General features: G+C 52.8%; 1 protein-coding gene across 2 annotated transcripts; it reads right to left on the minus strand.

Annotated features, from left to right (window-relative positions):
• Nucleotides 1–1,274: 1,274 nt before the first annotated feature.
• Nucleotides 1,275–7,373, minus strand: Klhdc8a (kelch domain containing 8A). 2 transcript variants are annotated; one of them, XM_059280928.1, is made up of 5 exons: nucleotides 6,997–7,373; nucleotides 4,104–4,268; nucleotides 3,661–3,876; nucleotides 2,986–3,087; nucleotides 1,275–1,935 (listed from the first exon to the last, which is right to left on the minus strand). In XM_059280928.1, exons 1-5 carry the CDS (start codon nucleotides 7,370–7,372, stop codon nucleotides 1,742–1,744), a joined length of 1,053 nt encoding a protein of 350 aa, XP_059136911.1. In that variant the 5' UTR covers nucleotide 7,373; the 3' UTR covers nucleotides 1,275–1,741. The 2 variants fall into 2 exon arrangements, with proteins under 2 accessions (XP_059136911.1, XP_059136912.1); XM_059280929.1 differs by lacking the exon at nucleotides 3,661–3,876.
• Between the last annotated feature and the right edge of the window lie 3,291 nt (nucleotides 7,374–10,664).

Here is a 10,664-nt window from a genome sequence, read left to right on the forward strand (position 1 = left end):
TTTCCTCTAATGGTTAGCTCAGGGAGGCTGAACGGAACTGGATCCATAAGCAACGGAGGTTTCTTTGTGATCTGCTCTTTAGGGGAACCAATGGCCACAATCTGCCTCCTCCCCTTGGTGAGAAAAACAGACTAGACCAGCAGATGGCAGTGTCCTCTTGGAACCCAAAGGAGAAAGAAATCAAGGTCTTCCGAGAAAGGAGCCTATATAACCCACCATTCCTCAAAGACCTAGGTTCACTCAGTCCTTGAAGATCCAGCTGGAAGTCACCCCTAGCCCCCCACCAGAAAGAGCTCCTTCTGATCCCTCAGACCCTGATAGGCCCCCTCCAGCGCAGGCTCCTGAGGAGGTCATTAATCACCTGAGCCTTGTGAAGACAAGAGAAGCAGGTTCCCTGACTCCTCCTGCTCCTCCACAGCCTCAACAGGGGTCTTTATTCTTTGTGTCCTCAGGGCTAGCTGGTTAGGTTTGGTTTCTGTGCAGGGATTGGAACTCAGGTCCCTGAGCATACTGGGTAAGTGCTCTTCTTGAGGAAGTGTGAGTAACTTGGCCGGGGAAGCACAAGGAGGTGCTGTACAGGCTGGAGGGAAGGCACATCCGTATCTGTCCTTCTGGACTTGTTTTTTCCTCCCTTGTTTTTTAACAAAACAAGTGGACAGTTCTTGCATCCTTTGAATATGCCCAAAATGAGCTTCGGCTGAAATGATCGAGGTCAGATGTGGGTAGAACCTGGCAAAGACTGGGTGCCCACAACCTTGGCCAAACATACGTGTGTGCATCAAGAGAAGAAAAAATGAGCTACCTCTTTGACAGCTACAGCCGAAGGAAGGTAAAACTCTTGGACAGGAATGGTCGAGAACAGGTAGCCAATTTGCCCCTATTTAGCGTAAGGACACAGGGGGAGGTGGTCTCACGGGATTTTCTATCTACTTAACTAGGACACCCCCTGCCTTGTTTCCAGGGTCCAAAGAAGACAGGCATAAAGATGTCAATCATTGTGCTGCTGTTATTAATCCACCCTTGGTGGATTTGGAAGCCACAGTGTAAATGAGAAGGTTTCAATCGGAAACACACCAAGAGCTGTTGAGCACAGGATGGCCAGGCCTCGGGTAGGAAGAGTGTGGCAGAAGGCAGAACACAGAAGATATTGACACTCCATCACCACACGCTCAACAAGGACCCGAGAGGAAGGGTCCTTCCTGCCAAGGCTGTTGGCCTGGCCTGGTGTGTGAGCCCCTGACAACCTTTCCTACACACCCCCATCTTGGCTTCAAGTCCAGGGCCTGATAAGTAGGTGGGTTTGGGGCAGGCCCGCAGCTGACTTCTGTATGGGGAAGGGGCTTGGGAAGCCCCATTCTTCATGAGTTTATCATGACACTCAGACTAGCTCAGAGACGGGGAAGGACAACAAGGTTTCCCCCTCCGGGTGGCAACTGCCCCCTACCCCGGGAGGTAGGTGAGAGAAGGGAACTTTCCCGTGCCTTTCTGTGTCTGAACACTGAGTGGGGATTCTCCCCAGACCACAGCCCAGCTCTAACTTACTGGTGGAGTCAACTGCACTTTCTTCAGCTTTCTGGGACTGGTAGGTTAGGGGACAGAGGGAGGTCACTGAGAGCCCTAGGGCTTGGCCCCACTGGCTCTTAACAGGAGTTGGAGACCGAGGATGTAGTCCAAACTGCTTTGATGAGACTATCCCTCGGGTCAGGGGTGGAGTGACGCTGTCCAGCCAAGCTCAGGCCAGCTAGGAGTCAGAGACGTACAGCGCCTCCACCGCGTCACTCAGACCCTGGCTGACACCCCCCACAGCCAGGAGACAGTTCTTGAAGACAATGCTGGAGCAGGCACAGCGGGGGGTGGGCATGGCAGGGAGGGCCTCCCACTTGTTCTTCTCTGGGTGGAACGCTTCTGCTGTCTCCAGGACCGTGGGCTGGTTTCCTGAAAACAGGAGAATCAGATCTTAGACCCTGGAGCCCAACCACCAAGCCGTGTCCCACAGTGACCATCTCCCAACCCAGAAGTAAAAGCCAACCAAGCAACTTCCTTGTCTTTTTACAGGATGGTCCCCCTTCTAGCATCCTGGGCCAAGAATTCCTGTCAAGCAACTTTGTCCCGTGCTCCTTCTCTCTTCGATTTCATTTTAAGAATAGGATTGTTAGTGGGGCGGTGGTGGCGCACGCCTTGAATAATCCCAGCATTTAGGAGGCAGAGGCAGGCAGATCTCAGTGAGTTCGAGGCCAGCCTGGTCTACAGAGCAAGTTCCAGGACAGCCAGAGCTACACAGAGAAACCTTGTCTTGTGGGGGATTGTTTTCTTCACTCTCGGTTACCGTTTCAGTTTCTAGAGCACTACTTCCTCCCTCCTGATGACACACACACACACACACACACACACACACACACACACACACACAAACCTAGCTTATATGGTTGTTCATGAATGAGTATAGTGGGGTATGTCTACATCGAGTAAACACTGGCTGCTTGGAAGCCCCACTGCCTTTATCATCATGCCTTAATGACTTCAGTGTGCCCCACACCGCAGTCCAGCCTTCAAAATACCAGCAGTCTTTGAGAGGGAGGAGTTATATATCAAATCCAGAATTAGGACCATTTATTTGATCATTTGCTTTGCTATCTCAAGATCCAGCTGGATGTCCAAGAAGAGCTGGGTCCATGAAGGTTGACAACTAAACCTTTGACCCTTTGTCTCCAGCTATCCCCAGAAAGGGACTCGGGGACCTTGGTCCAGTACAGGGGTTCACAGTTATCAGTATGTCCCTTATCCTTTCTGGATCTCCATTTTCCTAGTACGGAATTGAAAGAACCCATGGGGGGCCCACGTGGAAAGGTCAAGTCCAGACTGTATTGAATTCTTTGGAGTAAAGCAGTGGGAGGTGTGCAAGAAGTCAGTACCGTCTGTCACTCAAGTACAGTGTGCCAAGGACCAGAACCACAACACAGAACAGCTGCAATGATCTATCCTTACCGAGTCCCCCAGCCACTATGACCCGTCCACTCAGGCCACCAGCCACGAAGTCTGCCCGGCGCTTCTTGAGGAAGAATGAGCGCTCCATCTTCAGCCATCCCCCTGCAAGTGTGCACAGTGACAGGACAGAGACGGAGAATTAGGTGCTCGTGTCCCCTAACAAATACAGATGAATCCCAAGTGGCTCTTACCCTGGGCGGCTACTCCCTTGTGTTCAGGATGCAGAGAACATCCCTGCTGATTGAAATGACACCCTCTACCACCTCAGCCTTCTCTGGTGCCTGGCACAGTCTAACGTATACAACTCCCATGAGCCCCTGTTCTGTTTAGGTTTTCCACGGTTCTAAACTGGAGAGGAATCTGATTAAAGGTGGTGAATGGAGAAATCAGGATCCCTCTGATTCTCCATCAGCACAGGAAGAGTCCCTTCCTAACCTGGTCCTGCACAGGTACTGGGGGTGGAGGAGGAAGGGCCACAGTGGAAAGAGCCACCAGGCCAAAGGTGCCTGGAATTGAATTTGACTGCAAGCATATCCGTGAGTTAGGAAGGATGCTCAGACACTGGAGAGGCCTGCCTGGATATGTAAGCAGCCCCAGGAAGATCTGCCAGGATGGGGAAAGTGGGGATCAGTCAGAAGAAAGGCAAGCAGCCAAGGGGGTGGGAATCCAGCTCACCCTGTTCCATGTCGAACACATCCATTGTCCGGAGGAACTTGGGCTGCCGATAGAGACGACCCTGTCGCAGGCCTCCCAGGCTGTACAGGTGGTTGTCCAGGGTCACAAAGCTGGAGAAAGCCCGCTTACAGGGAATGTTGGGGAACTTGGTCCAGGACCGAGATTCTATGTCAAAGACCTCGAAGGCATTGACCGCATACTTAGACTGTCGTCCCCCTGGAGGTGGGAACAGGGTACACGGTGGACAAAAAAGCAGTCCCTGAGAACCAACAGGACTGGGATTTCCCTTCTGTTTTTCGGTCATTTGAAAGACTCCTCGAGGGCTGGAACAGTGTGATTATCCCCCAGGGCCAGGGAAATTCTCAGGCTGTGGGCATTGCTTCCTAGGGAACTCACCCAAGGGAGCAAGGAGAAGAAATGAACAACAAGGAGCTTGTCCTTACCCAGCACATAGATCTTGGAGCCCCGGAGGAAGGAGGTGGCAGCATATCTTGGAGTGGGCATGGGTGCTAGCGACACCCACATGTCCTTTAGCATGTCGTAGTGTTGCAAGTAGTTGTGTGGACGAAGGTCCAGGCCCATCCCACCTGCAGCATACACTCGATAATCTAAGAAAACACACACAGAGAGAGACGGTTTGGCTCGCAGGCACCCAGAGACAGGGCCCAACAGAATCTATAGCCTTCCATAGGCCAAGCCAATTCCTGGACACTGCTCTGCTAATGAATCCCAGCTGTCTTGGTGGGGTGGGTAGCACCATTCAAAGTCCCTATTACGGCTAAACCTGGGTCTTCCTGAAGCTGTGGCAGGACTGTGCCTCGGCCCTCATGAGTGCCAAGTCCTTAGCAAAGCCTGAGATACTAAACCCTGCGCAGAGGCGGATGACAGTGAAGCCTGAGTCTAGGTAACCCTTTGCAGGTTTGTGTCCCCCCACCCCACCCCCCGTCCTCCTGTCCTCCTGTCCAGGCACCCAGGGGGCAAGGCGAGGGGAGACCTCCAGGGGTGACCTGTCCCATAGGATCCCATAGGAACTCTCAGACACTAAGTCTCCAGCCATGGTGAAGTCCTTCAGAACTATAGCCGGCCCCAGTCGCCAGCCCCGGCCTGTCAGCAGTTCTGTCTGCTACCACAGTGGGGAAAAGGTATTCTCCTTCACATGTACAGAAGCTTGCAGGATCCAGGAGGCCCCTGTGTGGAGCGGGATGATAAGGCCAGGTCTGGAGGAGGAGGAGGAGGCTTTGGGGAACTGACCCTTCAGAAACCTTGCCCTTAGAGAGCTAGGTTCTCTGAGCAGGGAGTCCCCTCTTTTCTCCTCTGCTCTTGGCAGTAGGCAGCTTCTCAGGGACTCGGCACATTGTACCAGAGAACATGGACTACCATTTGTGTTTCCCCAGCCCTTGCCTGAAGGGGTTTCCTCTCAGGAATCTTCAGTACCTGTACGTGGTTCTGGCTCCCAGCAGCCCTTGCTCACAGCCTTTCTCTGTGTGGTGCCTTGACTCTTGGGTGTTACTACTGGACAAAGTGAGCAACCCTATCTCTCTCCACTTTCCACCCGTACTAGGGGTGGGTAGGGGGGGATCCTAACCCTAAGCCTAAGGCTGGGAAAGGGCCTGATGATGAGCACCTGATTAACACAAATTCCACCTTCCCTTCTAGGAACACCCCCTTCAGGAAAAACTCTATCCACTCCACAGTCATTCAGGCTGGCAGCCAGTTCTGACCCATCCTTTGAACCTCAACTGGGATTCCCTGAGCTGCAAAGCAGGGGGCCAGAGAACTTGGCTTGGTGCCTCCTGTGTGATGGTATCTCCATTGCTCTGTTACTGCATGTAACTGATACCAGCTTGACCTGTTCCTCCCAATACACCCAAGGTCCTTGAGAATTTGTTCATCTATGAACTCAGTACAATGGTTGACATGTAAATGTTTACCAACCTAACTATTGAATTCTTTTGACTTTATAGTTTGGAGCACAGGCATGGTCGTGACTTACTATCTATTTAACCTCGGGTAATTAACCTTTCAGGGCTTCCTGCTGCTTCTTCTAAAAACAGAATAAAAATAGCACTTATCTCATTGGATAAAGGGATAAAGCACCAAAGGTACGCCTTGATTTTTAACTTTTAGTATGATTTAACAAAGCTAGGGATGGAGTATACTCATTATTCTCAGTGTCCCCATGGGCCTTTGGGCCTTCCATCCTTTTCTTTTCTTTTTTTTTAAAAAAAATAGGTTCTTACTATGTAGCTTGAACTCACAATCCTTCGGCCTCAGTCTGCTGAACTCATTCTGCAGCCTAGGCAAGTCTTGAACTTGCCACTCCCCTGCCTCAGCCTCCAGAGTAGCTAGGATTACAGGCCTTCAGCACCAGGCCTGGCTTTTCATCCTTCTAACTGGCAGATCATGGAAACCCTACTGTCCACCCTGCCCAAGGGGGTTCTGGGCCCCAGCTTCTCACCAATCACTTCCAGGGCCCAGATTTTCTACTTTTTTTCTTTCTCCTTGTGACCTAGGAGTGTGCCAGGGACAGAACAGGTGTTGAAGAAAGGCTGGTTTCTGATCTGCCGTATGCCACACAGGCAGCTGGGGTCATGTCGCTAAAGAAGCAGTGTCTACAGCGTGGAGGCAAGTGTATCCGAACTTGGGGTCTCTTAACTTTCATTCTCATCAAACTGTGTTTTCAGCAAAACAGCTGTTGGACCCCCTCTATAGGCTCTAAAAGCTCCCCCCAAAAAGGTCAAATGAGAATTTAAAAACCACATGCAGTCCACAGAACTCGGTGGACCCGGACACTCCGCTACACGAGTCCACCTTTGGAACATGCTGACCTGCCCTCAGTACCACTGACACTACAGTCAGGAGTTAAAGAAGATCCTGGGATCCGGTCCCAAAGCCTCCTCGGCAGACCTGGTGTTGGTAGAAGGATGGGATGAGCATCCTCAGGAACCTACATAGGTAGGTTGGGGGTGGGGGGTGGGGTGCCAAGGGGGAATGTGGTCATTCCGCTGAATGCCAGGGTATGCAGAGTCATTGCAGATAACCCCATAGCTCACACCTTGGTGCTCCCTCTGCAGTGGCCTGCCCAGGCTGCCAGGAGGAACCCGCTGGAGCTGACTCCTGGCATCAGATGGAATTCCTAGACATTTCACCTGCTCAGCCTCCCTTCCCAATCTGTAAAATAAGGGCAATGGGTCTCTAGTTTTAGTACTTAATGTAAGGCTCAAATATGACGGGGAACGTGCTATTGGCCGCCCAAATCATGTTGCATTCCATCCGTTTTCCCTGTGACCCCTTACTTCCTTCTCTACGCCCACCCTCAACCCTGGCCCCACTTGCCTTTGGCTGTAACAGAAATGCCCATGGCAGCCTCACGCAGCACGCTCCTCTTCTTCCACTTGCCCTCATCGATATTGTACATTTCCACGACCTTCAGAGGCAGTTGATTGGTGCCCACACCCCCGATCACCATAATCCGCTTTCCTAGGGCAGTAACCGCTACCCCGGCCCTGGCTGTGGGCAGGGAGGGCAGGGAGGTCCATTGGTCGGCCTCGGGGGAGTAGACCTCGAAGCAGTCCATCGGGACGCCATTGTCATCACATCCCCCGATGGCATAGACCTGCCCTCCGGTCTCCAGCAGTGAGCAGTAGACCCGGCGGCTAGGCAGTGGAGCAAGGCGCTTCCACTGAAAGTCCTTGACATTGGGCACCTCCATGGCAGCCCGGGGGAGGGCCCTGCTCGCGCGCCCTCACAGCGTCCGGACAAGGTCCAGCCCCGGGACCCGCGGGCTACTCGGCGCCCGCCCGCACGTCCCCTCTTGCAGCCTCCATCTCGCGTTGCGCGGGCTTCCGCCGACGCCCGCTGGCTTCTCCGGGTCCCTCGGGTGTCAGCGGGCCGGCGACGTCCACCCCTGGCTCCGCGGGAAGAACCCGGCGAATCTAGGGCAGCAGGACGCCGGCGGTAGCCCGCCCTGGGTCAACTTTGCAGGATGAGCCCCGCCCCGCCCGGTCCCCGGGAGCGCGGAGCCCACCCCGCCGCGCGTGGGCGCCGCGCTCGCCCCTCACTAGCTCCCGGGCGGTGCCCGCAAGCCACGCACGGCTTTCACCGCCAGCCCGGCAGCCGCGGAGCCGGGGACAGCGTGCCCTGCTCTTCCCGGCCCGCACGCCGCTGTCACCCGCGCAGGCGAGCGGCTGCTAGACACCGAGTCCCGGTTGGCCGGAGGACGCCGGTTCCCCGCACCGCCTCCCCGCAGCCGCCACACCTGGGCAGGAGCCCACGCGCCCCGCAGCGGAGGCTGTGGCCTGTGCGTCAGCCCCGGCAGCCGGGGCGGGCGAGGGCAGGGCCTGCCGTGTCTCCGGGGTCGGAGGCAGCCGGAGCAGGAGCCGGTGCCCAGATGACAGGCAGATCCCGCCAGCGTGGGGGCGGGCGTTTGCGAGTGTTTGTTTTGGGTGAGGAGGCGGAGAGCCCAATTACCCGGTTTGTCTACAGTACACAGACCCAGTTCGTGACAAGCTGGTTTTGTTTTGGGGGGAGGTATTCTCACACGGTCAAACCTCAGAGCCGAGTTAGGAGGCAGTGACATGCATGCAGCGGGGGACCCGCAGATCGAACAATCGGCACGCCACGCGTATGCATGCAGCTCACCCAGAACCTGCCTTCCCTCCTGAGTGGACACGTCCACAAAGCCGCAGATAAAGTCACAGACAGGGGGACCACAACTGAACATACCGATAGACGACTGGGAGGATCTCCCCCACCCCCACCCCCACCCCCAAACCTTTATATACATCACTAGAAGGGCAAACCTGATTAGCAAATCCTGGCCCTTGGCACCAACCACAGGACTGGATAGATAACCTCTTCAAACCTGTACCCAGCATCAGACCCTTCGGAACTGTGGTTCCCCAGTAATACAAGCGCCAGTAACACACTGGACCACCTAGTGGTGTCTCTCCAAGTCCACAGGGTCTTCCTATCTGGCTTCCTTCCACCTGGAAACCCTCAAGCTTGAGAGCCGGACAGACTTTGCACTGTGTGTGCACACGGTGTGGTGTGTATTTCCCCCCAAAGCTGGGGATAGATCTCAGGGCTGTGCACATGCAAGGCACTAAACTTTAATTTGTGATCAACTGTAGATTCACACGTGGTTATAAGAAAGAAGTTCTCTTTATCCAGGGCCCCCCAGTGCTATTATCCTGGCAAGCTAAAGTACAATCCACAAGCAGATTAAATTTTCATTATTACAAGGGCCCCATGTCACCTTTTGATATCTGGTCCAACTCCACACTTCCTCCTTGCTCTTCCCTCCCCAGCCCCTGACAACCCATTCTGAAATCTTGTCGCTTCAGCCATGTTGTACAAGGAGCTGGGACTGTAGCTTACTTGGTGGAGTGTTTATCTTGCATGTACAAAATCCTGGATTCCATCCCCAGCCCTGAATAAAACCTGGTGCCTGACACAGTGACGTAAAACCCAGTGAGGTATGCCCACAATCCCAGTACTTGGGAGGTGGAGACAGGAGGATCAGAAGTTCAAGGCCATCCTTGCTATATTTTGTGTTCCAGGCCGTCCTGGACTATTCGGACTCCGTCTCAAGAAGGAAAAGAATGTTCTACGGATAAAATCATACAGCATGTAAACTTTTAGAGTCCCCTTATCCCCAAACTCACTCCTGGAGTACCATCATCCAAGTTGTTGAAAGGATCTCTCCCCCGCCCCCTCCACCCTTCCTCTGTTTTTCTAAAACATGGTCTCACTTGCCTGGAACTTGATTTTTCTGCTATAGCCTCCAAGTGCGAGGACTGCAGGACCTGTGCCACCAAACTCAGTTCTTCCTTTCCTTTCCTTTCCTTTTCTTTCTTTCTTTTTTTTTTCTTTTGAGACAGGGTCTGTCTATGTAGGCCTGACTGTCCTGGAACTCTCTGTGTAGATCAGGCTGGCCTTGAATTCACAGAAGTCCACCTGCCTCTGCCTCCTAAGTGCTGAGATTAAAGGTGTGTGTCTCGGCCGGGCGGTGGTGGCGCACGCCTTTAATCCCAGCACTCGGGAGGCAGAGCCAGGCGGATCTCTATGAGTTCGAGGCCAGCCTGGGCTACCAAGTGAGTCCCAGGAAAGGCGCAAAGCTACACAGAGAAACCCTGTCTCGAAAAACCAAAAAAAAAAAAAAAAAAAAAAGGTGTGTGTCTCTATATCAGATTTTTCTCCTTTATTTCTTTGCAGCATTCCATGGTATAAGTTTTTGTGAAGGTTAAAAGAGGTAATAGTTCTCAAGTGTTCCCCAGACCCTCTGACAGCGAGCACAGGCCTGGTACATTTCTGTCAGTGCCCATACTGCTACCTTGACTTCTGTGAGAAATAGAAGCTGTAACTCAAAATAGGCCTATCTTACTATCTTGAGCTCTTGACCTAACAATTCTACTTATTTTTAAAGCTTAGATTCGTGTATTTGCAAAATCAACATCTGGATCATCCACAGAAGAGGCTGTGTTCTATTTTTCCTTATTCGGTAAGAACTCACAAATTCTGAGAGTGTAGTCTAAATTCGCGAAGTTTCACAGACAATATCAACCATTTCATGTTCATGTAAAAGGCTTTCAGACCTTAGCACAACTGAGGATATGATGGAAGAACCATTCAGGCCTTGGAACCCAGCATGTAGGCAGGACCACCCGCCAAAATGAGACCAAAGACCTAATCCATCAAAGTCCACAGTTCTGGGAAAGTCCCTAAATGTACTAACCCTGATTTTGGGCTTCTGTAGTTCTACTTTTGGCTAACTGTTCTTGCTAAATGCAATATGTCAACTCGGGATGTGGTTTTTGTGCTTAAAAGCCCACTCTAAGAAAGTCTCAGGACTGCCCTCGGGTCCTGAACACTCAGTGTAGTTACCAGCTGGCTAATAAAGACTTTCTAGTAGCTTGAGGCCATGTCCAAGTAGTCTTCTCTGGTGGGTACCTCCCGACATTCTTAGAGGCCTATCCTGCCCAGGGAAATGTGAATGGACTCTT

This window comes from Peromyscus eremicus, chromosome 15 (genome assembly GCF_949786415.1).
Source record: "Peromyscus eremicus chromosome 15, PerEre_H2_v1, whole genome shotgun sequence".
In the NCBI taxonomy this organism is placed as follows: Eukaryota; Metazoa; Chordata; class Mammalia; order Rodentia; family Cricetidae; genus Peromyscus; species Peromyscus eremicus.

Excerpts from the sequence above, each read along its gene's own strand:
- Klhdc8a (XM_059280928.1), bottom strand. The coding sequence starts at position 7,372 with ATGGAGGTGCCCAATGTCAAGGACTTTCAGTGGAAGCGCCTTGCTCCA. Across the intron at positions 3,877-4,103 it reads CTCCAAGATCTATGTGCTGG|GGGGACGACAGTCTAAGTAT; the intron begins GTAAGGACAAGC and ends TCCCACCTCCAG. Across the intron at positions 3,088-3,660 it reads TGTGTTCGACATGGAACAGG|GGGGATGGCTGAAGATGGAG; the intron begins GTGAGCTGGATT and ends GCACACTTGCAG.